This window comes from Chiroxiphia lanceolata (assembly GCF_009829145.1).
Source record: "Chiroxiphia lanceolata isolate bChiLan1 chromosome W unlocalized genomic scaffold, bChiLan1.pri scaffold_48_arrow_ctg1, whole genome shotgun sequence".
NCBI lineage: Eukaryota > Metazoa > Chordata > Aves > Passeriformes > Pipridae > Chiroxiphia > Chiroxiphia lanceolata.
Window position 1 is genome coordinate 471540 of NW_022476502.1, and position 26969 is coordinate 498508.

The following is a 26969-nucleotide window of genomic DNA, read 5'->3' on the forward strand; positions in this document are numbered from 1 at the left end:
CTGGGCGACTCAGCAGGTGAGAGCCTGCTCTCACAAGAGCAGGGAGATTTGGGCCAGGCAAGGTTTACTGGAGCTCAGCCCAGACCCCAAGCAAGAAAGCCCAGCCCTTCCAAGCAGCTCTGGGACAAGGAGGAGGCCCTGAGGCTGCTGCTGATGGGGCTGCTCCGCTCTTTCCAGAGCTGCTGCATCTGTGGCCAGAGTGGGGCCACCATCCCCTGCTGCCAAACAGACTGCGACAGCAAGGAGTACCCAACAGGGTATGTGCACCTTTGCCCTCTCCTGGAAGCTCTGGTGTCCTGTTTGTGCTTTGCAAAGACCAAAGCTGTTTGCCTGGCATCTGACAAACTGCTTTTGACTTTCCCTTGTGGAAATAACACTGACCAGCCGTGGTCAGGCTGGATGCTCAGGGAATAGGCGTTTTCCACGAGTTTGGTGCTGCTGTGGTCCCCCTACTGGTTTCCTCTGGGAAGGAAAGCTGGTGGGAAAATCTGCTTTCTCAGACCTCTGTGGCCTGAGGCAGTGAGCACCTTGGTGAAGGGCTCCTAGTCCCACCTCCACAGTGCTGGTGGAGGCACTTTCACAGCCCTTTGGCCCCTCTGCTTTGGGATGGGTCCTCTCTGCAAGCAGAGAAACTGCTCTCTGCTCCTTGCTGCTTTCTCTGCATTCCCACTGGTCAGTGGCATGGAGGCAGGATGAGATTAGGATGCTTCTGGCTGGTGTTTGAGGAATAGGCCCCTCCAGCTACGGTTGTACTTCGCTCCAGGCCACGGCTGCTCTTCTGCACCCATTTCCACGCTCAACGACTCGATCCCTCCTCCCCTCCTGCAGGTTTTCGATGTCCAGCCGGTGTCCGGTGTGCTGCAGCCGGGCAAGAGCCAGCAGGTGCCCTTCATCTTCTTTGGTCACGCCAACATCATCGCCCATGTCACGGCGCTGTGCCGGGTGGAGGGAGGCCTGACCTACGAGGTGGAGCTGAGGGGGGAGACTTCGGTCCTCACCTACCACCTGAGCGCCGAGGAGATCGACTGCGGGCTGCAGGTACCACCCCCTTCTCCTGGCAGAGCTGCTGCCTTGGGACCATCACCAGCAGGTTGCTGCCCAGCCCGGCCCAGGGCTCCCTCCCCTTCCCAGCTCCTTTCTTGGCTCTGGGGCTTGGAAGTACAACCTTGGAGGGATATGTCTGGCCTCCAGACTGCTTTGCAATGGCCGTCTCCACCCCCCTCCAAAACGTTGGGAATTCCTTCTCTTCAGGGTACCTAATGCTGCCTCCTGGAGCAAGCAGGATCCCAGTGGGGATGTCCAGAGGGACATGTCCCTGAGACATCCCTCTGCTGATCCACTCCTAAAGCCTGAGCTCCAACGAGATGCTCTTGTTTAATGCTCTTGCTTAATCCACAAAATAACCCGGTTGGCCTTCCAGTCACTGCAGTTGGAGAGAATGTCCCAGAATAATTCCCACTTTCCTACTTCTCAGTTAAAAGTCCACAGGTTTTTCCAGCTGCTGTCCCTGTCTTGGTGTCCCATCTGTCTCCCTTTTTGCTGGTGTGTTGCTTGCCAATACTTGCATGCAGGAGCCTTTTCTTCTGGAATGCCTCGATGCCACCTCCTTGGTTTCTCCTGGCTGTTGGTGACCCCTCAGAGTGCAGAGGGCCCGTGTCCCCTGCTTCATTTCTTACTGGCCCTCCCATGGTTGTTCCTGTCCCTCTGCGTGCTGCCAGAACTCTGTTCCTGTGCAGGTCCCTGTGCCTGGGGGTTCCCCACGTTCCCAAGTGCCCGTAGCTTGTTCCCGGTCCCTGCTCCTGTGGTGTGTCTGCTTTCAACCCCATGAAAGAGGAAGGGGATTCCCAGCAGCAGGCCTGCGTCTGTAACTTCCCACTCCTCTGTCCTCTCTTCAGCTCTTTAACCAAGTCACCAGAGCCAAGGTCACCCTGCGGAACGATGGGAAGGTCGGATTCGCCTACGTGGTACAGAGCCCCAGCTCTGGCACTGCAGACAAGCCTCTGCCTGGTGTGCTCGTGGTCCTGCCCAACACAGTGAGTGGCACAACTGACTGACCCCAGCCCTGTGTCAGGTGGCCAAGGAGAGGGTTAAAGAGAAAAAAGGGGGGAAAACAAAACCAAACCCAGCCATGGGAGACAGGGCTGTAAGCAATTGCTGCTGGGGGCAGAGAAGGTCAAGCAAGTGCCATCCTGACAGACTGCCCCGTGGCCTTGGCTGGCAAGTGGCTCTGCCATCCCAGGGCAGCCACTGGCAGGAGGCACGAGCACTTTGGTCACTCCTTGGCCCCCGACTGCTGAGCTCTGTGGCTGTGCTGGCACTGAGGCTCTTCTGAGGGTCACCTTACCCCAGCTGTGGGATCAGACAGGACTAAGCAGCACTTACATATTCCTTGCTTGGGTTGGAAGCTCCTCTGCCAGAAAGTGTCGCAACCCCTGTGCTGGTCCTTCCCTCCCTCCAGCTGTGCTGCTCTGGAGCAGCTTTGTGGGGCAGTGAGGGGGCCAGGGAGGAGTGGGGTTGGAAGAGCCAAGAGAGGAATTTGGAGCATCCCACCACTGTCCCAGCTTCTCAGTGCTGCCTGGATGTCTTTGAGGTGAAGCAGTGTTCCTGTCTTTGTCCCTCTTTGCCATGGGAAGAGGAAGCCGATTGGCATTCCCATTTCTTCCTGCCTGTCTCCTACAAGGGGTGACAGGAGCTGCTGGCCCTGCTGAGAGCGTGGGCACTTCACTCCTCTTCCCCAGTGGTGGCAAAAGAGCTTTTACCTGTTCAGCCTGGCTCTCGCTGGCACAGGGCAAACCCCGTTAGCAGCAGAGCCGTGCTCACGCTGAGCACAGGGCAGGCTCTGCTGGGGGTGCAGCCTTAGGAGCCCTGGGAAGGACACACTGCACCCTCTGCACCCTCGCCTTGGAGGCTCGAGCTTTTGGGCACGAGGAAGTTAGAAGGTGATGTGGTCTGACATTTTTTTCCAGAGAGAAACTGTCTTCTCTTCTCAGCCTGTCTGTGGCCTGAGCCTTCCTCCATCACACCCTCTTTGATGCATTGCCTCCCTCTTCTCCTGTCCCTTGCAGGCTTCCATTGAACCTGGCAAGGAGCAAGTGCTGAAGCTCTATTACCTGCCAGGAATGCCAGGAGTCTTCTGCAGGACGTTCCAGGTTCAAGTGGGTCACCTGAAACCGGCAGAAATCTCCCTGAAAGGAGAGGCAGTCTTTGCCGGGATCTGTCTGGACCTGCCCTGGAGCATCAAAGGTGAGCACTGCCCGTCTGCTCCCCAGCAAAGTCCCCACTGGGGTTTTTCCCGGCCGTAATGCCCAGAGGGCAGCTCACACCCATCTCCACCAAGCCTGGAGGTTGCAGGGCTGCCAGACCAACACTCACGCCTCTGGTTGCTTCCTGAGTCTCGAGCAGACAAGCACATGTAGGCTTTGTCCAAGTAACCATCCTGCAGCTCTTGCCAGCACTTCTGTCAGAGGCCTGGAAAGATGGCTAGACAGAAAAGCTTGGGAAAGCTGTAAGAGAGACTGGCAGGGCTTTTGGCAGGGTTGGATTTGCATGACACTGCAGGGGATGAGATGCTCCTCTGTGGGGAGGAAGATGGGTGGGAGTGAACATGAGGATTCAGAGATGAGCAGCAGCATCCACTTTCCAGAGATGGCTTTCCATTGATGGGTTGTTTCTGAGAGAGACCAGCATTTGGGGGAGTGGGACTTCTCAGCTTCAATGGCATTGGCACTGCACCCACGCTTCTATTTGTGAATGTTTTCTTCCTTCAGGAAGTGAAAAATACGAGAGGCTATTGAAACAGGCAAAAGAAAAGCTGAAAAAAGACAAGCAGGACAAGAAAGCACGTGTTTGGAGGAAGGCTCGAATCAGGAAGCGACACGCGAAGGGCCCTGGCATTGTGGTGGGAACAGCTGCAGTCCCATTTGGCACGTGCCACCCTCCCCATGTCACTTGAGGCCCTGGCACCCCACAACACCCCACAACAGCTTCTCAGTGCCCTGCTGGCACTTGGCACCTCCCTGCCCACACCTGAGCACAAACATTCATCAGCTCAGCGGTGCCCCACCTCTGGTCGTGGTCTCTCCTGGAGATGTACCAAGCTTCCTGGCTACTCCCCTTGCTGGGGAGTTTGTTGCTCCCAAATCAAGCCCTAGCAGGTTCACAGACCTTAGGAACAGCAGCCTGACTGTGCCCTGGGACTGTGCTGGCAGTGCTCAACTCCAAGAGGCACCAGCTTGATTGGGGTTCCCTTTTCTAGGCAGCTTTTGTCCAAGCTGCTTTGGCACTGGTTGGGGACCTGAAGCTCTGGAAGGTTGCTGGCTTGTCTGTCTGGCCAGATCAGCTTTTCTAGCAGTGGGTGGGAAGGCACAGATGCTGCAGTTATTTCCCTGGAGAGAAGGTCCTGGTTAGGAGAGCAGAATGTGTCACGGACACTGAGCAGCCAGACAGGAGGACCCCATTCCTCCTCTCAACAAGAGCAGGGTGGGATCCTCTTTCAGATGCAAGCCTGGGCCTTGGGAAGGGCCTTTGCTAACCAGCCACTGCCTTCCCTTCCCTCAGGCAAACACTTGGCTGAGGATGGAGATGGAGCAGATGCTGATAAAGGAGAATGCTCTGGAGCTGCAGCCAGTCCTCATCTCCCGCCCCCCAGAGGACACTGTCTTTGACAAGAGCATTCCTCAGAAGCTTGTCAAGTGAGTAGGGACTCCTGTTCCCTCTCTGCAGGTGCCCTGAGGGCAACAGCCAGCAGTGTCCCCTGCTCCTGAGAGCTCCTTGTGCATGCAGAGCTGGGAACAGTGGGCACTTCAGATTGGGTCTGATCCCAGTAGCTGTGGTAGTAATAGCTCGTGAGCAGCTGACTGTCCTCCCTTCCCCAGCGCCGCGCTGAGCTTTGGAGCTGCTCAGCTCCCCACAGGTGCAAGGTCCTGTTCTTAGAGCTGAGAGGGCCCAGGGCAGACCATCAAGCCCTTCCAGACAGCACAGACACTGTCCCTGCTGACCAGCTCCGAAAGAGAACTCCAAGCTGTTCTCTTGGTTCTGACTGACAGAGCCCCCTAAGCAAAAGGTGGCTTTGATGCTGGTGGGCTGGCAGGGCTTATCTGGGTAACTTGGTCCTTCCCTTTGCTCCTCCATGATGCTGCCTGGGCATGGGAGGCTCCAGTTCAGGAAGAAGATGCTTTGCAAAACAGATCCTTCATGTGACCTGGTTGCAGAGCAATGAAGTTTTCCTGTGCAAATCTTATTCCAAGGCTCTTATTTCAGGCTTGGGCTGTGCACCAGGAGAAGCGTTTTCACTGAGACCACTGGAGGTCCAGTGGATTTACCTACACAGGCTTTTTGTAGCAGAGGAGCTGTGACCAGAGTCCATTGAAAACTAATTTTATTTTCGGGTCCTGTTGGAAGCTGATGAAACCTAAGACCTGCACTCCCCATAACTTCCCAAAGTCTTTGCCAGGTGGTCAGGCCTTGGGTTTTGTAGGCTTGAGTTGAGTTTTTACAGCAGTGAGTACAGAAATATGCACTTTATTTGAATCTTCCATCCACCTGAACGTGTGGCCATGCTGTTGTTTAAGGACTGTCCTTACTTCTCCTTCCAGAGTTGAGCTGCCCGAGTACATCCTGGACATGGGCACTGTTGTTCAGGGTTACAGTAAAAGCTGCACTGTGAAGATCACCAACACCTGGAGGGACCCAGTGGCCGTCCGGGCCGATGAACGTGCCCTGGGTGACACAGGTAACCAGTGCTGGAGAGGCTTCCCGTGGGCTGCAAGGAGCTGTCTCAGACAGATTGGCTTAAGCCACTGCACATGGGGAGGTTTTTTGAGCTTCTTCCTCCCAGTGGCCCTGCTGGGAGCTTCAGGGCCAGAATTCTCCTGGCCAGCCGTGCCCAGGGACCTGGCCTGCCTGGGACTGCCCTGACGCTTCCCTGCAGGGGCCTGATGGGCTGATTACCCTCCTCACCTGCCAGCATCTTCTGCCTTTGGTTCCCATTGGCATCAAGTTTCTTTGGGCACCCTGGGAATGTTGCAAACAGATGGGATCTGTTGTGGTTGGAAAGTGCTTTGTCTGGAGTTCACACTCTCACAGCTCTTGTGTTCAGCCTTTATTGAGGAAACAGCCTGTTTGATCCTCTGGTGGATCAAAGTAGGCTTCCACAAGAGGCCTGGAGGCAAATCTGCACTTCCATCACAGAGTGGCTCGCTGTGTCTGAGGGCTGCTCAGGTGTCTCCTCTAAGTTTCTGTCCTGGGAACAGCACAGCGTGGGTTTTTCCCAGGGCTCCCAGCAGGGCTCTCGTATGGCCTTAACGTGCTTATGACACATTTCGTGTTGCTTGTGTATCTCAGCTGCTTTGTTTTCATCTGTTCAAGGTTTCAGCATATACCTGGAGCCCGTGGAGTTCCTGATCTACGGCACCAGCAAACGGTTTCAAGTGAACTTTGCAAGTGCCAACCTGCCCGTGGGAAAGGTGGATGTGCTCCTGCCCATCAAGGTACCGCAGCTCTTGGGGCAGGCAGCAGGCTGGGCACAGCAGCACGTGTCAGCTGGACTCTCAGCTGAACTCTCTGTCCTTCTCCAGGTAGAGAAAGGCCCCACGCTGTCACATCTGCCTCCGTGCCACTGTGATTCAGCTGCTGCTCAGCCTCTCCAGGAACAGACTCCAGTTCCCCCATGTCCAGGTTGGGCAGTGCTGGAGTGAAAGAGTCCGGCTTTACAACCGGTTCAGCGCGCCCTGTGAATGGTTCCTCACTGTCAACAAACCTGCCAAGAAGGTAAAGCACAGGGAAATGTAACACGGAACGCTGGGTTTTCTTTGCACCTCCTGCCTTTTCTGTGCCTGTGGCTGCCTGAGCACTTGGGCTACAGCGTGTTTGAGGAAGCTTTTGAGGGTCCAGATCAAGGCTGCTTTGCCTGGACCTGTTCCATTGGCTGGTGCTTTGCTTCTCTGCCATCCTCACCCATTCCTCCTCCTCCTCCTCTGAGGACAGGACGGTGGCTCCCCATCTGCTTGCCCTGCCTGCAGGTTGTCCCTCCAGTTCTAGACCGTGGGGGCCACGCTGGGTTTGCTGTGGGTGCTCTCAGCACCGGGACAGGATCTCAGAGCACTCCAGGAACCGAGGCTCTGTCCTCTCAGACCGAGGAGACCTCACATGACTGGTTTCTGTGCTCAGGTGGACAAACGTGTGACACCGGCCGTGCATCAGAAGGAGCTCCAGGCTGTGAAGGATGATTCCCGTGTCTTTCAGTGGAAGGCCCGGGAGGGAACCCTCTATGGTAGAGAGTGGTGTGACCTGCAGATCCAGTTTTCCCCCCTGGAAGAGGTGAGATTGGCAGCTGTCGCCCCAGGAGCTCTGTCAGGGCAGGGTGGTAAGGAGAGCCCAACACAGGGAGTGGCAGATGAGCTCTTCCTCCACGGGCAGCTTTCTGGAAACCCTGCACTCACTGGGCCTCAGTTTCCCATGCAGCACACCCTTCTGAGAGGCGCCTTGAAAGCCCCACAGGGAACATCAGGGCCTCTGTGCCGTGGCTGCCTCTCTGCCCATGGGGGAGATCTGCCCGATTCCCCTCATCCTCCCCCTTGCCTGGTTGTATTTGCAGCCTGCGACGCTGGGTGCAGAGCAGCTGGCACAGGCACAGGGCATCAACCTGGAAGGGCCAACGCTGGCTCATCCTGCTGCTGGCACCAACAGACAAAACAGCCACCAGACACCTTCCTGGGCACGGCAGGACAGTCACCTGTAGTGGTGTGCTGCCAGCAGTCCCTGGGGCTCTGGCCCAGCCTGCCTGCACATTGCCGTGCAGCTGGGGAGTCGACTTCAAGGATGCAGCATTCCCAAAAGCCCTTTGCGTGTGGCCACTGGGACTTGGAAACTGACAGGGTGTAACAGGATGGACACAAGTGCTTCCTTGCCCAAGAACAGTCCCAGGGACCTTTTCATTGCTCGAGAGATGTAACCAACCATCTTGTGTCAGGCTTTGACCAGAACCAAACACTGAGCAGAGAAGACGACCTTTATTTCTAGCCAGCCAGAGCTCATCTGCCTCTCTCATGGAGCTGGTGTTTGCCTGATGCAGCAGTGCCAGGACTGAGGGCCCTTCTCGTGTGCTCCTCCATGACTAGGGGAGAACATCTGATAATCCATTTTACATCCATTTCATACCCAGATACCCAGTTACACTGCACACCAGGATTTGTCCCAGTTACTCAGAGCCAAGGACACAGATGCTGTAGCCCCTACCGTAAGTAAAGATCTGGGTTTCCATTCCCCCTGGAGGGACTGATAAACACCCCTGACCTTTGGGCAAGGCTTGTATTTGGGGTCCTGTGACTTAGGACTTCATGGACAAGTTTTCAGCACCTTTCTCTTTTCAGAAGTCCTACAAAACCGAGCTGAAGATCAACATTTGTGGGAACAGCCAGCTGCTCGTGCTGCACATCTCAGGACAGGGTCTGGAGCCACAGCTGGAGTTCAGCCCCACGGAGATCAAGCTGGGAGCGGTGCTGCCGTGCAGCCCTGAGCTGGAGAGGACAGTGGTGGTGAAGAACCCCTGCCAGTTCCCCACTGAATTTTACTCCCTGGAGTTTGACGAGGAGTACCGTGAGGAGGAGAAGGTGAGAGGGAAGGTCTGCTCCCCATGTGTGTGCTCGCCAAGCTCTGCAGCACTCCAGCCTTCCCAGGCTTGTGCCAGGGAGATGGAGGCAATCCCCAGGGCAAAGCCTGGTGGCACTTGGAGGTGAGCCATCCCTGCTGGCAGTCTGTGGAGGGGCTTGGATAGCCTGTGTTGTTGGGAGGAAGGAAGGAGGGAGAAGATGGGCTGAGTCTGTTGGTATGATGGAGGTTGATAAAGGAATCTTGTGGATGGTTTCTCTTCCCCCCGTGCACAGATCCTGCGGACGCTGCAGGAGTTTGGAGACCGGACGGCCGTGGTGATGCCTCCACGTGCTGTGGGTGAGAAGCTGCCCCCAGAGGTGCTGGAATATATGAAAAATGGAAGAAGATGGAGCCTCTGGGTCAAGAGATTATGTCCAAGCGCAAGGAAGAATCAGGGCAGGACAATGGTAAGGGTTTGGCATTGGCTGTTCTGACTGTGGACATAGCAGAGAGCCCAGCCCACGCACCCTGAGCTCTCCATCACCTTGTTCTCCATGCAAAGCCCATGCTTTTAGCAGCCATCTGATCTCCTGCCTGGTGGAGGAATTCCTGGGTGAAGGGTTGTGGCATCCTCTGCCAACCTGGAGTGTAGCCAAAGCCAGCTCCTATCTGCCTGCCACAGACTGGGGAAATATTCAGGATATCCCCTTGCGTCCCTTAGCCACAAAGAGTAGCATCAGATGAGCTCTTCAGCCAGTAGGACCAGGTCTAATATCACTGGCTCTTTTATATTTGCTCCTTCCCAGCAACAAAAGCACAAGCTCACATTGCTTTCAGCCGTCTCCTTTCCTGGGATCTGAGGGGATGGGGAGGATGATCAGGATCCAAGGTAGGCAGGAGGCTGACTTTTCTACTGGTTCTGCACAGCAGCACTTCAAGAGAGCATCAGGTTGTTGAAGGACGTGGTGGACGAGTGTGACAGGCCCATCCATCAGGCCGTCCGGCGCTACCTCGACACCAATCCTGTTTTAGAAGAGCTCAAAGCCCAAATGCCCAGAGGGATTGCCATCATCATCTATGGGACACCCCGGACAGGTTCGGGAGCCACAGCCCTGGGCTGCAAGGAGAGGGGGAAGCAGGAGAAATGCATCCTGGTGGACCGTGGTGCCTGAGACAAAGTCCTCAGCTGAATACGAGGTGGAGATGATCCACCTGGGGCTGGAGTTCAGTGCTCATAACCATGCTCAAGCTGCCTCCCTCGTGGTCTCCCCCTAGAAGGGCACTTGCTTTCCCACCGTCCTTGAAACCCGTTTGTGAGTTTTCCAGAGCCTGTCCCTGAAAATGCCTCATGTGCAGGTGTCACCAAGCAGTCTTCCTCTCTCTCTCAGGAAAGACAAGGGTGGCGGCCGCCCTGTCCAAGTATTACGGTGCCGCCTGCTTGTCCCTGGACGAGGTGGTGACAAAAGCCATGTCGGACGAGCGCAGCTCGGCGGGGCGCCGGGCCCGGGAGCTGTGCGTCGAGGCTGCCCGTCAGCGAAGAGCCGTGAGGGAACAGATGCTGGGTAAGGAGAAACGCTGCACCCAGAGCATGCTTAGGAAACCACCACGACCGTCCACTTCTGCTTGCTCAGAGAAATGGTTTGGCAGCCCGCGGGTCTCTTAGGGAACATGGGTGCTGTGCATCTCTGGCTAGTTTGAAAACAGAAAGCTTGATTTGAAGGGCTCCGACAGGGGCGCTTTTACTGCCATTCTTGGCACGTATTCCTTTTTCTAGGGGTGGCGAAGCACACCTGTCTCTTTCTCTGAATTTTTTATATTTCCTCAAAGCTGAATCCAGCTTGCTGCTCATGGGCAGCAGGCAGAACCATTGCCCACCTTCAGAAGGAAAAAGCCCTCTGAAGTGGTTCATTAAGCACAAGACAACTATGAGTGTGGCTTTGCAAACGTGAGAGGAAGGGAAGAATAAGCTCCTAGAGGAGTTTCCAATGAGAAACATGCTGTAGATGAGCTCTTTTCTCCAGAGATTTTCCTATGCCCACTGTTGGGTCATGCAGCTTGTGCACGCTGTGCTGTTCTCCAGATCAGACTGGAGACTTTCAGGAAACTTTACTGGGCAGTTGGTGCCCTGAGCTCTGCAGGGTGAGGGCAGACCTACTCAGTGTGGGGAGAAGTTTTGCACTGCTCCGCTTTGAACCTGGTTGGGTTCAGAGCTGGTGGAAGGAAGAAGGGTGTGGATCCCAGCTGGGGTTTTCCCACCCGGAGGATTTAGCTCCAGCAGAGATGGGTGATGCAGCTGGGGCAGGGCTGCATGTTACAGTCTCCGTGTGAAAATGCAGGAGGGGTGCAAGGTATGGAAACAATGGTCCTGGAGGGTGAATCTTTGGCTTCATCCGTAGGGGAACTACTGTGCTAGCAGTGTCACCTGTGTGCATGTTTGTTAGGAGGGGCCTAGAGCTGGCTTTAAAATTCAGTCTGGGCTGGTGTGCTGTGTCCTGCTGATAAGCAGGGAAGGAGCTGCTTCTGGGAAGCAGTGCTGCTAGTGCCCAGCAGGCTGGGGGACAAGTGCCATGTCCCTTCCAGGGGGCAAGGCTGTGCCCATTGGGGTGGAAGGTGCCTGCTCGCTCCTCACAGCCCTGCTGAGCCATCTGTCCCCTCTGCAGGTAAAAAGGGTGCTGAGGCCAAGAAAACTGAGCCCAGCCCTGGGGACAAAGCCAACCAGAAGACCCTCAGTGCTGGACACCGGAGCGCTTCATCAACCAAGGATAAGGCATCCGACAAACCCCAGGCAAGATTTTCAGTGCCCTCCAAGGTGAAACATGATCTGCACTGGGACCTTCCTGTTGCCGTTGAGATGGGAAGGGGCTGCTTACAGTGGAGGCTCCGTGTCACCAAGGGCCTGGTGCAGGGTCTATAGTGCCAAGAGCCAGCTGGGCATGGCTTGGGGCGGGAATGTGCTCTGGCAGAAAAGCACCATTGGTTCTTAATGGTGTGTTGGCAAAGTGCCTTCCTGGCTGACTTGGCTGCAGGCGGCGAGCAAAGCTGTGGGAGGCTGTGCCAGGGGCTTGCAAGCTTGGGTCTCTGCTGGCCAAGGGACGGGCCCTCCAGGGCCTGCACTGCAGGGTTGCCCTTGTCTCCGCTAGCGAGGAAGCCCAGATGCGAGCCCAGCACTGGGAACTGTCCAGGGCTTTCTGCAGGGGTTTATTTTCCATACCCTGTTCCACATTGCAGATGGCAGCCGTTTCCTGCGCCACAGCGACTGAGCATCCTCACCAGGACGGGGAGAAAGGAGAAAAAGAGGAAGTGTTGGAGCTGTGTGCTGCCCGAGGAATTGTTGGTGGAAATCATCTCTGAACGGCTGCAGGTACGTGGCGTGGGGGAAACGGAGACGTTCCTGCTCCAGAGAGACAGGCAGTGAGGTACAGCTCGGAGAGGAGGAGGAGGAGGTCTGTGCCTGCTGCTGGAGGATCCTGTGCCGCATGCAGGGATCCTTGGGGGAAGGTGCAGATGCCCTAAGTTGGCAGATCCAAGCCGGTCGTAGCTAATGCACTGGGAATGACAGCGGCTGGTGTCCTGAGACATCTGCATTTACTGACCCGCTGCGAGCCCAACGTGTGCGATGGCTGACTCGCTGTTCCTGTTTGTCTCTCCTGGCAGCTGAGTGACTGCTACAAGGGAGTGGTGTTTGATGGCCTGGAGACCCTCTTTGCGAGCAGCCTGGCATCTTCTCTCCTGTGCGTGCTCAAAGCTGTCAGCAATCGCCCTCATATCCGCATTGTGAACATCTTCCAGGATTCTGAGTTTTGGAAAGGCAGGCAGATAGCTGCAAGAGAGAGGAGGGCAGCTAAAAAACAGCAGAAAGGTGAGATATCTCCACCCCTCTCAAATCTCTCTCAAGCCCTCAACCTTAGCTGTCTGTATCTGGGTTTGCAGCAGAGCTTGTAAGAAATCTTTTTATTGATCCTTCTGCCTCAGTGTAGCCAGCACTCAGCTCACAGCTTCTTTACATACAGCAGAGCTGAGGCTGTAAGACTCACCTTAATCTCCCTCATTAAAGCTTGGGTGCAAGTGCAAGCTGGCGTGGCTCAGTGACCAGCCCCCAGCCAGCTGTCCACAGCCGTGGTGCACCTGAGCCAGGCCACAGTTTGGGGGGCTGTCTGAATTTTGGAGCAGGGATGTGAGCTCCGCAGTGTCTCCTGGCAGGGTGAGAGGCTGGGTCAGGAAAGAGCTGTGAATCCTCGCAGCTGACCCGGAGCCCCAAGCTCTGCTTGCAGTCACTGATGGCTTCTCTTGTGGTCTGTGCTGAAGCACGGGAGAAGGAAGAAGCTGCCCGGAGAGAGGAAGAACGTCTCTGGGATGTGGATGTGGACGAGTACGAAGCCCTCTCTGAGAAGCAGAAAGCTCTGCTTGATTACAAAATAGAACAAATCAAGCGTGAGCGGAAGGAGAGGTAAGGAAGCCTCCCCTGGGTTACTCCTCAGGGTAGTGTCCCTGGAGGGCTTCTCTGCTCCAAGGACCTTGGTTGAGCTCAGAGGGGTTCAAGAGCAAAGGCCAGAAGCAGCACAAGGATGGCCAGGTCCAGGTCCCCAGTTCCCAAGAGAGGAAGGACTTTCCTCTGTTGAGATGAGAACATCTTCTCTCCCTTTTAGCCGTGAGCCCTCTGGCTTAGACATGGCCTGTGGGGAGCTGGGCTCTGGGCCTGCCTTGCCACTGCCCACGGAAGTGTCTCGAAGTGCGTGATGTTGGTTCTCATCTTCTTCATCGTCCTCCTTCTTCACCAAACCCACAGGATTGTGGTGTGGGCCGGTGTGGGACACAGCTGAGCTGGCTTGCTTTCACCCCAGTCCTGCTCTAGATGAAGTCCTTGCAATGCTGATGTGCCAGGGCTTTCCTTAGGGTGGAGCACCATCCATAAAAGCTTAGGCTGCCCTTCAGCTGCAGCAGCAGGTGAACCCGGGAGAAGCTCTGGCCCAGCAAGGCAGCCCAGCTCAGGAGGACACACAGGAAGAGTGTGGAGCTGGGAGGGGAAGCTGCTTAAAGCGAGCCTGTGTTTCAGCACTTCTCTCAGCCCAAGCTGATGTTTGTTGCACTGGGAGGAGATGGCCAGGACTGCTTCAAATCAGTTCCCAGGACAGACAGCACAGGTGTGCCCTGATCACAGCTGTGTTCCAGCAGGAAACCTGGTGATTCAGAGCCTGATTTGCAGGAGGGGACTTCCTGCAGCCTTTGCTTTCTGATTGCTATGATTATTCTCATTAATGAGCAGGCTCTGCCCAGGGAGAAGGGGGCTGAAGGAGCCAAGTATGCATTGGAGGAGGGATAAGTAGGTGTTAGCAATTCATGGGCAGGTCTAAACTGGGAAACCAAGAGAGGGGGGACTTCAGTCATCCCTGCAGAGAGATGGTGGATGAGCCTTTGGCAGCGTGCTGGAGGTGTCCGGGTGGACCTCAGGGGAGAAGCTGCACAGTTGATACCTTCTGATGGCAAGGCTTAGGTTTGGCCGGCCCAGGAGGTCGCCTCTAAGCCTTCCTCACTTGGGATATTCCCAAGCTGTCTGGGTTGAGGAAGGTCCACGGAGATGGTCTGACAGTTCTGCCTGGCCTCAGGGTCGAGGAGTGAAGGGCGGAGCCAGCTGGGATTACAGCGAGCCCAGGTTTCTGGTGGTGACTCTCGGGGGTGTTTTCTCTTTGGCTTGCAGAAGGGAGCTGGAGCAGCTGGCTCGAGAGCATAAGGAAAGCAAAAAGGCATCATCACGAGCCTCAGAAAAGCAAGATAAGCTGCAGAAGAAGAAGAATGGCCGCTCGGAGAAGTTTTAAGGTACCCGCAAAAGAGCAGCAGCGGGAAACCAAAAAACCAGAGGTCTAGACGAAGAGCAAAAAACCAGCAGCAAAACAACAGCAGCAGGAAACCAAAAGCCAAGTGGTGGTTCCCAGCAAGCCCAAAGAAACAGCAGCAAAACAACAGCAGCAAGAAACCAAAATCCCAGAGGCGCCGAGTAAGCGGGACAGGATCTTGGACCTGAGGTTTGACATCTGTGAGTCCTCGCAGAACAGGATCAGACGTATTCTGTCATCCTGGGACAGGGTTCAGGGTATCATGAACCGAGTGCAAGACAAGTCCCAGTCTTCCCCTAAACACAAAGATGAGAAGAAGAGCAGTAAGTCTCCTGAGAGAGAAGAATCCTCTGAAAAAACACGGCAGCCACAAGAGTCTTCAGCAGGAAGGGGAAGTTGCAGAAGGCTCAGTCAGAAGCCGGGGTGCCGGAGTGCCCTGCTTGGACTTCCACGTCACGCATCGTGAAAAGGTGTTTAGGAGGATCCTGAAGAGCAAGAAGCTGCCACCAGCAAAGCAGGTAAAAGGCTGCAAGGCTCAGATGCTGAACTTGCCATGGTCTGGGGCCCTGGAACAGTGTGTCCCCCAGGTGATAACAACACAGAGCCTTGTCAAGGCCACTGATGATGTTCCACAATAGCTCTGCAGTATCTCTGTGGCTGGGGAGGTTCTCAGCCTCCCTCACATATGTGGAAAGTGGGAGTGCTCTGTGTCCAAGCATTCCGTCTGTTCAGAGAGTTTCTCAGTCTGGAAATCATTAAAAATGGTCCCAGGGCAGGGCAGCTCCCAGGCATTGTTCTCTTCAGCTGAGTCACTTGGGAGAGGTTTCTCTATGGTCCCACTGTAGGTCCTGCCTCTGCTCTGGAGCCTGCTGACCCGTGGGACATAAAAAAGCGCTTGTACTCCGTGTAAATCAAAAACTCCACTGCCAAAAGCTCAGGGCCTTTAGGGAAGGAGTGTGAGGATGAAGGTGGCAGGAGTATAAAAAGGCTTTTCTCTTTGGTTTTAGATCCTGCACTGTCTGGGACTTCACTCTTGATAACCTCCCTGCACTAGCAGAAGACAGCCAGAAGAGCAATGCTGAGGGCAATCTGGAGGACGACGTCATTGAGGGCAAGAGAGGAGAGGCTGCCAAGGTAGAGCGAGGAAGAGGAAAATGTCTGATCATGCGTGTCCTCTCTCTAGCCAGGGCTGGGCTGTCACCCACTGGACTTGGGGGGCCTGTGAGCTTGCCAGCCGTGCACACAGAGCAGTGTGTGCTGTGCTGCTTGTCGCTGGGCACAGGCACAGCCACGGGCTTGGGGACCTCCCAGAGGGAGGGAGGGAGGCTTGGAGCAAGGAAGAGCTGAACATACATGTGTCTCTTAAAGCGAGGGGGGCGGATGAACCTCACTGCATGCTGAGATCTCTTGCTCTCCTTCTTCACAGCTGTCAGAGTGAATCACATAGAGTTTGGGAGTGTGCAGTCAGGGAGCTCTTCGACAAGACCTTCACAGTCACCAACCGCAGCAAGGAGGAGGTGATGCGGTTTGAGTGGCTGCTGGCAGACGCCCCGTTCCAGTTCTCCCCCAAGGTGAGCTGGGACAGCCCTGCCTTTCCCAGTTGCTCAGGCCCTTTCCTGGTGTTCCTGGGAGCTGGCAGGGAGTCACCACATACCAGTGAGAGCCCGTTCCAGTGCCATGCAGGAGATGCAATCCCTGTCTTTGCTGGGGCAGGGCTGTCAGCCCAGCAGAAAAGGCTCCACGTTCTGGGAGGTGGCACCTTCTGTTCATATTTGGTCTATCAAATCTCACATAAATCCTCACTGAGGTGCTGATTCCCAGCACAGCTGCTCGCCATATCAGTCCCTTTTGCTGTCGGTGCTGCCCTTGCCAGTGATTCCAGTTTGGTCTTGACTCTCTGGTTCTCCCTAGGTGGGACACCTCCAGCCTGGCTGTGCCAAGGATATCAGAGTGACCTTGAAATCCAAGGTCCCGGTCACCGTCAAAAGGCACTCTGTGAACTGTAAGGTGGCCAAGATCAAATACCAGCTGCCACCAGGGGAGGTTTACGACTGGGACGACAGAATGCGCACTGAGAAGTGGGAGGATACCACCGAGAGACTCCCGGGAGCCCGCTGGCCTTTGAAGCGGAGGGTAAGAAGCACAGCAGCAAAAGCTCACCGAGCTGCTGCAAAAGGACCTGCTGACAGCAGCAGAGCACCAGCGCTGCTGGCAGAGCAGCTCCTGCCTCCCCTGGGCATTGGCTCCAGCAGGGAGGTTCACCAGCAGTGCCTTTTAGGGAGAGGCGGATGCGCAGTGAGCGGGTGGGCTCACGCCACAGGGGGAAGCCTTTGGGCAAGAGACCTTTATCCACACGCAAACTGCCGGTCTGTGCCACGAGCCGAGTGTTGCAGCCCGTGTTGAGTGGGAGGTCATGTTTGATTTTATCCCATTTGACAGTGTTAACATCTCTTCATGTGATTTGGTACCTTGTCACCCACAAGGAGTTAATTCCACTGCATTCTGTCTCTTGTTCTGAAGGGGAGAGCAGCACAAGTGCTCTTGTGCGTACACCGGTGAGCTCTGAGCTCTGCCTACACCAACACCAGAGATTTTGGTTGTGGCCTCTGTATTGTGGGGGATATCTCATTATGGAGTAGCCCAGGCACTGTGCAGGAGTCTGGAGAAGCATCATCTCCAGAAAGTCTTGCTTTTTCTATCATTATTGCCAAACACACTTATCTTGGTGAAGGTTCTTTCTGAGTTTCTGAATCATTGTGAGTCCTGTAAACCCAACTTCCCCATCAGGGCATCAGCAGTTGGAGACTTTCCCAGTGAGATCATTCACATCCCAAAATGCCCACAGCCAGCTCCCACCCCACATGTGCCATCTGGAAAGCACTTTCTCCTAAGGCAAGAAGGAAAAAGTTCTTTCTAGGACTAGTCAGTCCTGGGCTTCTCCATCCACAGGGCTCCAGCAGGGGAACTTAATCCTAATGTCGAGAGCTGCTGGATTTATCGGGGACCAGGGAAAAGGTCAGAGACTCTACAGGGTTGAAGCACAGGGACTGACAGCTGGCCAGAATCCCCAGAGGTGTATTAATAGCCGTGGTGGTGACTGCTTTGATCAGTGGGTAGAAACCAATACCGTAGTACACCAGTCCAATTTTGTCATCTTTCCAGGGAAATAAACCTGAATGTCCTTTCTATGCGGCCAAGTTTGGAGGCCAAAAGGTTTCCCTGCTCAGCCTGGCTTTCTGGGCTCTGCTCAGTGATTCTTCCCTCCTCTGCCTGCAGGTGGTCAAGGCAGTCCCGGAACCACCTCACACCATCCTGGAGAAGAGCAGCCACGAGGTCGAGCTTGTCCTCAGTGCTCAGGCTGACTACGCCGAGTTCAAACTGGACACGATCGAGGTTCAACTGAAGCAGACTGAGCTCTTCCAGACAGAGATAAGCACGTGAGTGCTGGGCACCGTGTTGGCCCTTTCCTTCTAAACTTCCAGACTTTGAAATACTTTGTTTGGGCCACCCAGGGCAGCAATTCTGAACGTGGCAGAGTTGCCTGGGGAAGGTGGTACCAGGAGCCCACCAGACAGTGTTACTTTAGTACTTGCTTTTTATTCCTCCTCCTTGTTTTTCAGTTTCTGGATGTCCAATACAGGGAATGTAGCCCTGAAATACTGCTGGCAGGAGAATCTGGAGGAGGAAATACCATCAAAGAGTTCTGGGAGGTCGTTCTCGTCCACTCAGACGTGTAAGTGTTTGGCTCTGGGTGGTGCCTGGGTCATTTCAGTTGGTAGCTGAGGGCCTAGGGAGAAGACCCTGCCACTTCACCCCAAAACGTTAATTGCTTTTTCATCCCTGTCCACTTCCCAGCTGCAGCTGGAGAGTTTTCTCCTTTCCCCCTTCTGCCTTTTAGCCCCTCCTGTTCTTGCTCTGCCACTTGTGCTCTGCACAGGAGCTGAGCTGGGCTCCAGGGACAGCCATGTGCTGGGTCAGGACTAGGAAGGGGGACATCAGGGCACCTCTTTGGGAAGTCTCTGAGACTGGGAAAAACAAGGGTGGAACAAGTGAGCTGCCCTGCAGCCGCTGTCTGTATGCAGTTCCCCACTCCAGGGCAAATGCAAAGTCACTGTCTAAAACCAAGCCTCCTGCCCCGGCACGGGAGTGTGTGCTGCAGGCAGAGACCCTGCTCCCAGCCACTCTGTCTCCTGCTGAAAGTACTTGGCCAGAGGCTCTCCAAGTGCATCCCAGCTCTCTTCTATCCACCTGCAGCAGGAGGCAGAGTTGTTGGGAACAAAGGATTTTGTCTTTGAAAGATGTCCTCTTTCCTCCTGCAGGTGATTTCTTGTCCTCTACTGCTGAGGATCTCTGGGAAAGGAATCGTGCAAGGCTGGTGCAGCAGGCATCGCCACTCGAGCCAACTCAGCCCCAGCCAACTCAGCCCCAGCCAAGTCTGCACCTTAGCTCCTCCCTGGAATTTTCTCCGATTCCCGTCAATGACTCCCCGCTGTTCTCCATCGAGCCCCACTGCGGTACCATCCCTGCTGGCCAGAATCAGATTTTCCGTGTGAAATTCTTCCCGACGCGTGTGGGGGAATTTAAGGCCGAAATGCTGTGCAGGTAGGAAATGTCCAGGTGCTTTCCAATCCATGCTCCTGGTGGGTATCACAGGACGGGCCATTGGGTGCACCCTCCCTGCTCAAGCAGGGTCATCCCAGAGCACATGGCACAGGATTGTGTCCAGACGGTTCTGGAATACCTGCAGTGAGGGAGACTCCACACCCTCTCTGGACAACCTGTCACCTGCACAGGAAAGAAGTTCTTCCCCATGTTCAGGTGGAAGGTGTTTTGCATCAGGTTCTGCCCATTGCCTCTTGTCCTGTTGATGGGCAGCACCAAGCAGAGCCTGCTCCATCCTCTGACAACCTCCCTTCAGTCCCTCTGACTGGGGTGGGTGAGCGTGCAGCCCTGGGGACAGCCAGCCCCAGAGAGGCAGCAGGAACACACAGCATACAGGAGCACAGAAAGATGATCATCTGGCCAAGGCCAGATGTCTGTGGAGATGTCTATGGATCTGTGTGGAGACAATGGAAAAAGACACTGTAGGAAACACTGAGCTCCTGCAGGGCTGCAAAATCTGGAATGGGAGATCCAGAACGGCTGTCAAGGGGCCAGCCAGTCCCTAGCTCTGCTTCCTTATGGGACAAGCACAGCCTCCTTCTCTACCTGGAACCCCGTGTGCTACAGTTGGTCCCCAGGCCCATAACTGGTTGTGATTCTGCCCTTCCACCTCTGCTGCCTCCATGGCAGGGAGTGCAGTTCTGTTTCATTTGCTGTTCGCTGCTTGCCTGGAGAGAGGATGTGACGCTGTGTGCTCTGTGAGGAGACAGGCGAGCAGCTGGCTGGCTGGAAATGTTCATCTGGCTAATACCAGTGCCTTTCTTCCTAGACTTCTTAACCTGAAGCCGTCTCAGAAGAGCCCACGGGTGTTTGTGATGGGGAAAGGCTGTTTGCTGAAGGCTGATCTGAAACGCTTTCCATCACTGCAAAAAGGTGAAACCCAGAGCAGCAAACCCAAGAAGAAGGTGCAGCGGTCAGCAAAACTAGAGTGACACCATTTGTGCCATGGCTTCTCCTGCTCGTGGTTTCCCAGCCTTCAGCAGAGACCTCCCCAGCTACTCTTCAAGCCCCAACACCCACCTCTACCTCATCCATGTACTACCTAATAAACTGTGTCTCAACACACGAGTTTTCTCACTGTTACTCTTCCAGTTCTCTCCCACCTCCCCGGGAGGGGAGTGAGCAGGTGTCTGTGTGGTGCTTGGTTGGGAGCTGGGGCTCAGCCATCTCCAGGAAAGCAGCTGTGATCAGACATCACCCCCATTGCTCCGCAGGCTGCTCTGCTCTCTTAGGAATTCCCATTCCTCGGCCTTTGTGTCATGGGTGGGGGAGTGAAGTGTCCCTTTGGTCACACCAGGAACTCTGCACGACTAATGTGGGAGCAGCACTGACTGTACCAAGAACTCCAGTTGCTTGGCTAAAGGCTGGGGTGAGCATCTGCAGCTCCTGCAGAAGCAGGCATTTCATCAGCAAATGTGCAGCTGACACCAAGCTGGGGCTGTGTTGATGTGCTGGAAGGCAGGAGGGCTCTGCAGAGGGACCTGGCCGAGCTGCATCCATGGGCTGATTCCAGGGGGATGAGGTTCCAGCAGGCCAAGGGCCGGGTCCTGCCCTTTGGCCACAGGAAGCCCCGGCAGCCCCCCGGGCTGGGGCCAGAGTGTCTGGAGAGCAGGCAGGCAGAAAGGGAGCTGGGATGGGGATGGACAGGAAGCTGAAGAGGAGGCAGAGTGTGGCCAGGTGGCCAAGAGGGCCAATGGATGGTGGCCTGGCTGAGGAAGAGGGTGGCAGCAGGAGCAGGGAAGGGATTGTTGGGCTGGACTGAGCGCTGCTGAGGCCACCCCTGGAGTGCTGTGTCCAGCTCTGGGCCCCTGAGTTGAGGAAGGCCCTGGAGGGGCTGGAGCAGGAGCAGAGAAGAGCAGCGAGGCTGGGGAAGGGAGTGGAGCACAAGTGGTGTGAGGAGAGGCTGAGGGAGCTGGGGGTGTTGGGGCTGGAGAAGAGGAGGCTCAGGGGAGACCTCCTGACTCTCTGCAAGTCCCTGCCAGGAGGTTGGAGCCAGGTGGGGGTGGGGCTGTTCTGCCAGGCAGCAGCAGTAGGACAAGAGGGCTGGGTCTTGAGCTGTGCCAGGGGAGGTTTAGGTTGGATATTGGGAAGCAATTTTTTCCCAAGAGAGTAATCAGGCATTGGAATGGGCTGGGCAGGGAGGGGGTGGAGTCACCATCCCTGGAGGTGTTGAAGGTGAGAGTGGATGTGGCCTCAGTGCCATGGTCTGGGAAGCACGGCGGGGTTGGATCAAGGGTTGGACTTGATGATCTTGGAGGTCTTTTCCAACCCAGCTGATTCTGGGATTCTCTGATTCCCATTCCTATGGCAGCACATGCTTGAGGCTCTATCCCCAGGGGGATAGAGATGTCTGTCCATATCTGTCTCCAAGGTTAGTCTGTAAATGTGTGGTGTTAGCAAAGCAGGCTAAGTTCTGGGATGGTTGTAGAAGGAGAAAGAAGCCCCCAGGCCAGTGCAAGCAGGCAGCCCTCAGCTTGCACCTCGTGTCCCCTCCCTGCAGGTTCCTGTCCTTGAGCCCAGGCCCTGAGGTGAGGCTGAGAAGTGGCGCGGAGGTGAGCCCAGAGCTGTCCCTGAGGTGAGGCTGAGAATAAGTGCAAGGCAGAGGTGCTGCTGAGGAAGGAGAGCCCCGTGGTGGGGAAGAGACAGAGCTGTGAGTGCCCATCCCCGAGCAGGTGCTGTGTCCATCCCCTGTGTGCCAGGTGAGCTGGGGCTTTGCTGCAGAGCAAATGTCCCGCCCTGCTGCATATTCATGAGCTCGGGGCGGGGCTTTGAGCCCTCGATCGGCGCACGCGCGAACTGTCGGTCCCCGCCCGTGCCGAGCGCGCGGGGTCGGCCCCGGGAGCTTTGCTGTTCCCCGCGGGGCGCACGGAGGGTTTGTCGCCGGGCGCGCACGGGCTCGGCAGAACTCTGCCCGCCGGAGCCGCTCTGCCCGCACCGCCACGAAGAGCAGGTACCGCTCCCCGCCCCCAGCCCAGCGCCGCACGCCGCCCGCCCCAAACCGTGCCGGGCGCCTCAGCCGCGGGAGGGAGCCCGCGCCGCGCTGGGGCCACGCCGGGAGCGGCCTCGGCGCGGTGGCTGCGGCCGGCGCGGGGTGACCGCCCTGCCCGGGGGGGCGGCGGGTGGCACTTGGCGGGGTCCCTCCGCTCCTGCTTTTCCCTGCGGACGCTCTTGAAGGAGCCGCAGGTCTTGGCTGGCACCTCTCAGGTACCTGGCGGAGCGACCCAGGGCAGCGGGAATTTACTGACCCCCAGGAGCTTAATTCAGCTCTTTACTGGGGGGCTTAGGGACAGGAATGCACCTCTGCTTGGGAGCCCCCTGCAAAGGGTCCACCCAAAAACACAGGGAACCTTCAAACACAGCTGCTCCCCAGCCGGAGTGCTGGTTGAAGCTTAGGGCTTTAAAACAGTGATTTGGAATGGAATATGTGTTTGTCTCTTTTTAACGTAAGCATGTTTTATTTCTTGACTTTGTTTCAAGTAGACATAATTTTTAAGTATGTGTATGGATGTTCTTTAGCCCTAATTTCTTCATTTGGATCTTTCCCTGAAAAACTGAGATCCTTTGATCTGGTATGAACTCCGAATCAAGTGGGAAGAGTTTTTCTGAGGTTTTTCTCAAATAGCAGGCTTAGGGAAAGAAGGGCCTCCGATACTTTGGGGGAGCTGTGGAGAGCTGAGCTGGAAGGCCAGGAAAAGAACAAAACCATCCCTGTGCACAAATCTGGAAAGATGAAGGAGCTTCGGGAAGCCCTTCACGTCTGCAAAGGGTTTAGTCTTTTTTAACAGCTTACAGGAGATGGTGGCTCTGAGCCTCCTCCCCTTCCAATTCAGCTTTTGTTTGCAATGTCTTAGGTGTTGAAGGACACGGGGAACCAGATGTAGGAGTTTGTTTTCTGCCTCTTTTCGCTTGTTCCTGTGTTGTGCAGAGACCTTGCTTGTTGGAGTGCTGGGGTCTGTTCCTGGCAGCAGTGACAAGGCCGAGTGCAGGAACAAGGAGGTATCTGGTACAACCCACTTGTCTGAAGCAAACTGTGTCTTTTAGGACTTTCTGGGTATCTGAGGCACCTGCTGTTTAGATCTGCAGCAGACTTGCTGATGGGCTACAGTAGGACCTGTGAGCAGGATGGAGAGAAAAACACCCGTGAAAAATGGCAAAAGAGAGGCCTCGTCCACTTCTCCTCACCAGCTGGGTCCCCCCTGAGGCAGGCTGGGCAGGACTGGCATGGAATGATGGGACAGGGTTATCCCTGTGTCACTGGCTGTCAGGCTGAACCTCTGGGTCTGCATTTTCCAGCCCACTGAAAGCTGAGGTGAAGCAGTGAGAAGTGGCAAAGCTGCAAATTGCAAGTCAGCCCCAGCAAGACCTGCATTTTAAAAATGTTCTTCTGACATGTTCCTTGCCAGCAGCAGTAAGTTGCTTGGCTGGGAAGAGGGATAAAAACACCTTTGGTCTGTGTAAAGTTCGGGTTGGGAAACTTGCAAGTGCTCCTTGGCTTTTTTTTAGAAGCAATGGCAAATGTTGAGCTGCTGTGTTGTCTGTCTCATTGTAAATGTGCAAGTTCATTTCTGAGCTGAATCAAATGGTGATGTAATTACATACTTCTACTTATTGAGTAATTATATACTTCTTATAAGTGCCGAGTAATCACCCAGCTATAAGTAGAATTTAATGTTACAGCTAATTGTATAATTACTGTATAGTAATGTTGTTATCCAGGCAACTTGGAATAGAGTGTTATCCTTTTAATTCATATTCTGTTACTCAAAACTGTCTTTTTAAAATCTAGTATAGTTAGCCATTGGAAGAAAGATTAATACTGGAATAAAAATATCAGCAGAGGAAACACATGTTTTCCTTCCAGGTTCAGGCAGATGAAAATAAAATTATTAACGTGTTAAAACTGTACTGTAGATAGAAAAAATTTAATTTTTTCATGACTTTGGCATCTAAATTGCTACTAGGCAACCCACTTTTATGCTTAAAGTTTGAATCTCTCCTGTGTGCCAGTCTGTCAACACTAATTTTTAAACTTTCCTCCACATTGGAGGGGAAATGTTTCAAAAACGCATCTTTTTTCCACAGCCAGCCGAGTCCTTAAGTGTTTCAGGTCACTAGAACCTTAAGAATGTATATGTCCTATATACAGTTGGCCATTTCTAATGACTTTATTGTTAATAGAATAATGGGTGCATATGACAGTCCCAGGTTGTTGTGGGATGGTCACAAGTACTCAGTGGCAGACACTGGAGAAACTGTGATGGGTGACAGGAGAAATGTGCCTTGTTGGGTTGTATCTGCTCCCAACTCACCCCCAGGGACAGTTTGACAAAGGTGCAGAAGGAGGGTTTGATGTCCAATTGAAGAGCTGAGTTCAGGGACTGTGGATGCATTTTTGTGGTGCTGGTTGAGCAGCCTGGGTCCATCCGAGTGATGTCAGACAAAAGAACTTGGCTCCTGCAGGATTCTGTGTGTGGAGTGTGGGAAACGTGGTGGTTCTTCTGGCAGGAGAAGAAGCTTTGCCTTCATTGCTGTGTCTAAAACGGGCTCTGGGGCTTGTGTAAACTTCAGGGAAATCCAAAGTGAATCCCTCAGGCTCCATGAAACCATCCCAGCTTCACCCTGCTGGAGTCTGTCCGGGTGCTCTGGTGCTGTGGCACGGGGTCATCCAGGGAGAATTGGAGCAATAAGGAACTGGGCGACAAGGCAGGTTTGCAAAGAGTTTGACAAAACTGCCCCCCCTCCACAAAACCTCAGAAAATAAGTTTGTCATCTGTTACCAGAAGAATCACTGCAAACAAACACCCTTTGTGCCACTCTGTGAACACCAAACTCATGGAATTGTGTGGACTTGCACCGTAAGTAAATCAGAGATTGTTTGTAGGAATCCCCAAATTAGAAGCAAATCCAGATCACTCCTCTGTGGTGAAATGTCCTGTTAGCAGGACTGAAATGTGCTGCACACACACGTGTTAGAGCACATCCTGGAAATGTGGGAGACTGGAAAACCGTTTTCAGATTTAATAGCATTTCAGTTTTAACAGTTCATTTAAAACTTGGAATAAAAATGTGTAAATCCAAGAAGTTTCCCTTAAACAATGAATTAAAACGTTGATTTTCTGGGGTTTTTATAATTCCATCTTATCTAGGTTTTGTAGAGGACTCAGGTGTGACTATTGAATCTGCTACCTGTGACAATGCCTGACTTCACTTACAATATTTTTAATAGTTATATACTGTTTAATCTCATTCTCATACCTATGATCTTAGACTTGTGTGCTTCTGCTGTTGTTTGTAACAGAGAATTTCCTTTGACTTCCCTGTGAGAGCTCTCCATGGAATGATGAACAGTAGTGATAGTATTAATCATTTATATCGTGCTTTATAGGTTGGAAATACAGGATAATCTTTAAATGAGCTCAGCTTTGCTCTCAGATATGTGAGTGAACTCTTCATTGATTTGAAAAAAATTGTTCCCTGACATGCAATTTTGTTTAATTTTCTAGTCTTAGTAGGTATTTTGGAAAGGGTTTCTTTATTTCTGTAAGGCAGAATATTGTCTGATCTTAAGTTTGAGACCTTAAAAGGTTTGCAGAGGACATGGAGGTTGCTGTGGTGTCCTCTGATGGTTTCAGCTGATCACTTGAACGCTTCCAATCCTTTATCTGTGAGGGGACTGCAGGCCGTGCTGGAAAGCAGGTGTTACTGCAGGGGACTTTTTCTGCTCTGTGCAATGAGTCAGCTTCTAAACTCCTAAGGTGAGCATTTTCCTGGTGAATTCTGAAATTGTTACCAGTGTATCATAGGCACAAGAATTAACACTAACATTTGGAATTTGCAGTTATCCCACACCTTTTCAGAAGATCAGTAATTTCTGAGAGCTGGCTCCTGTTTGCAGTATCGAGCAGTCAGCTCTGCAGCTGCAGGGTTGCTTCATGGGTTGGTTGGTTTATTTTCCAAGATTTACAAGTACCATAAACTGTTGCCAAAATCAGGAGAAATGATGAATAATATTTTTTCTCCCCAATAGCCAAAATGTTTTGTGTGTGTGTTATTGGTATAAACAGCAAGTCTTCTTTTGAGTAGGAATGAGACTTAGTTCCTAAGGACAGTGAATTGTAGCAGACACAAGGTCTAACCTTTGTTCTTCTCCCCCCTTTCTTGTTTTTTCCTGACAGATAATGCTCATTATTCTGTGGTGAATGATACTCAGATGTTCTGCAACAGCAAGGAATTCAATCTATGGGTACCCATTGAAGGCCTGATTCCAGTTTCTAACTCCATAGTGCAAGTGAATGCATCCAACAGCCAGGGCAGCTTGATGAATGATGCTGTAACAATTGTCAGGCCTCCAGGAGGTGAGTGTGAAAAAGTGCTTTTTCTGTGCCTGGAACAATTCCACAAACACTCTGTTGAACAAAATGTGAATTATTATCTCAGCTGAGGACTGGAAGTTCAGAAGAATAGGTTTGCATTAGTAGTTCTTCCTAACAAAATTGTTCCTTTTGGCTTCTAATTAGTCACATGGTTACCTTTAGGAACTAGAGCATGAAAACAGTTGTACAGTTAACATATTGTGAAGGTGAGAGGTGTATGATGTACTTCATTTTCTTTCTGTGAATGGGGGTGTATTCTATCAGGGACAGCTGATCTAGTCCAAGAACAGAGAGAGACTCAGCTGCATTTTGGAACCTGTTTTAGAATAGAAGTTGGAAGTGCTGACAAGGAACACTTAGAGAACTGTCGACTTAGAGAGTTTGTTTAATAATAGTAATAGAAACCACTGGCAATATATTGAGCCAGAAGCCACCAAGTTCTTTAGCTGTAAGAAAGTCAGTTCCAAGGTGCTGATTTACAGTGACTGAGGCTCTAAACCCCTCTGGCTGATTT

General features: G+C 53.6%; 3 protein-coding genes across 4 annotated transcripts; all 3 read left to right on the forward strand.

Moving 5' to 3' along the window:
* The first annotated feature begins 153 nt into the window (after window positions 1–153).
* LOC116781507 (hydrocephalus-inducing protein homolog) lies at window positions 154–7279 on the forward strand. Its single transcript, XM_032677175.1, has 10 exons — window positions 154–257; window positions 732–1038; window positions 1896–2033; window positions 3066–3243; window positions 3768–3898; window positions 4558–4691; window positions 5595–5731; window positions 6367–6488; window positions 6576–6768; window positions 7168–7279. The coding sequence occupies exons 1-9, from the start codon at window positions 154–156 to the stop codon at window positions 6693–6695; spliced, it is 1371 nt and encodes a 456-aa protein (XP_032533066.1). The 3' UTR covers window positions 6696–6768; window positions 7168–7279.
* A 1619-nt stretch (window positions 7280–8898) lies between these two features.
* LOC116781478 (hydrocephalus-inducing protein homolog) lies at window positions 8899–12358 on the forward strand. Of its 2 annotated transcripts, none has more exons than XM_032677159.1 (6): window positions 8899–9056; window positions 9517–9684; window positions 9978–10151; window positions 11250–11374; window positions 11818–11950; window positions 12244–12358. In XM_032677159.1, the coding sequence occupies exons 1-5, from the start codon at window positions 8996–8998 to the stop codon at window positions 11938–11940; spliced, it is 651 nt and encodes a 216-aa protein (XP_032533050.1). In that variant the 5' UTR covers window positions 8899–8995; the 3' UTR covers window positions 11941–11950; window positions 12244–12358. The 2 variants fall into 2 exon arrangements, with proteins under 2 accessions (XP_032533050.1, XP_032533051.1); XM_032677160.1 differs by having other exon boundaries at window positions 9520–9684.
* A 2324-nt stretch (window positions 12359–14682) lies between these two features.
* Window positions 14683–20148, forward strand: LOC116781508 (hydrocephalus-inducing protein homolog). Its single transcript, XM_032677176.1, has 9 exons — window positions 14683–14743; window positions 15475–15554; window positions 15604–15641; window positions 15847–15991; window positions 16332–16553; window positions 17697–17857; window positions 18041–18153; window positions 18740–19022; window positions 19852–20148. The coding sequence occupies exons 1-9, from the start codon at window positions 14683–14685 to the stop codon at window positions 20012–20014; spliced, it is 1266 nt and encodes a 421-aa protein (XP_032533067.1). The 3' UTR covers window positions 20015–20148.
* The last annotated feature ends 6821 nt before the right edge of the window (window positions 20149–26969 follow it).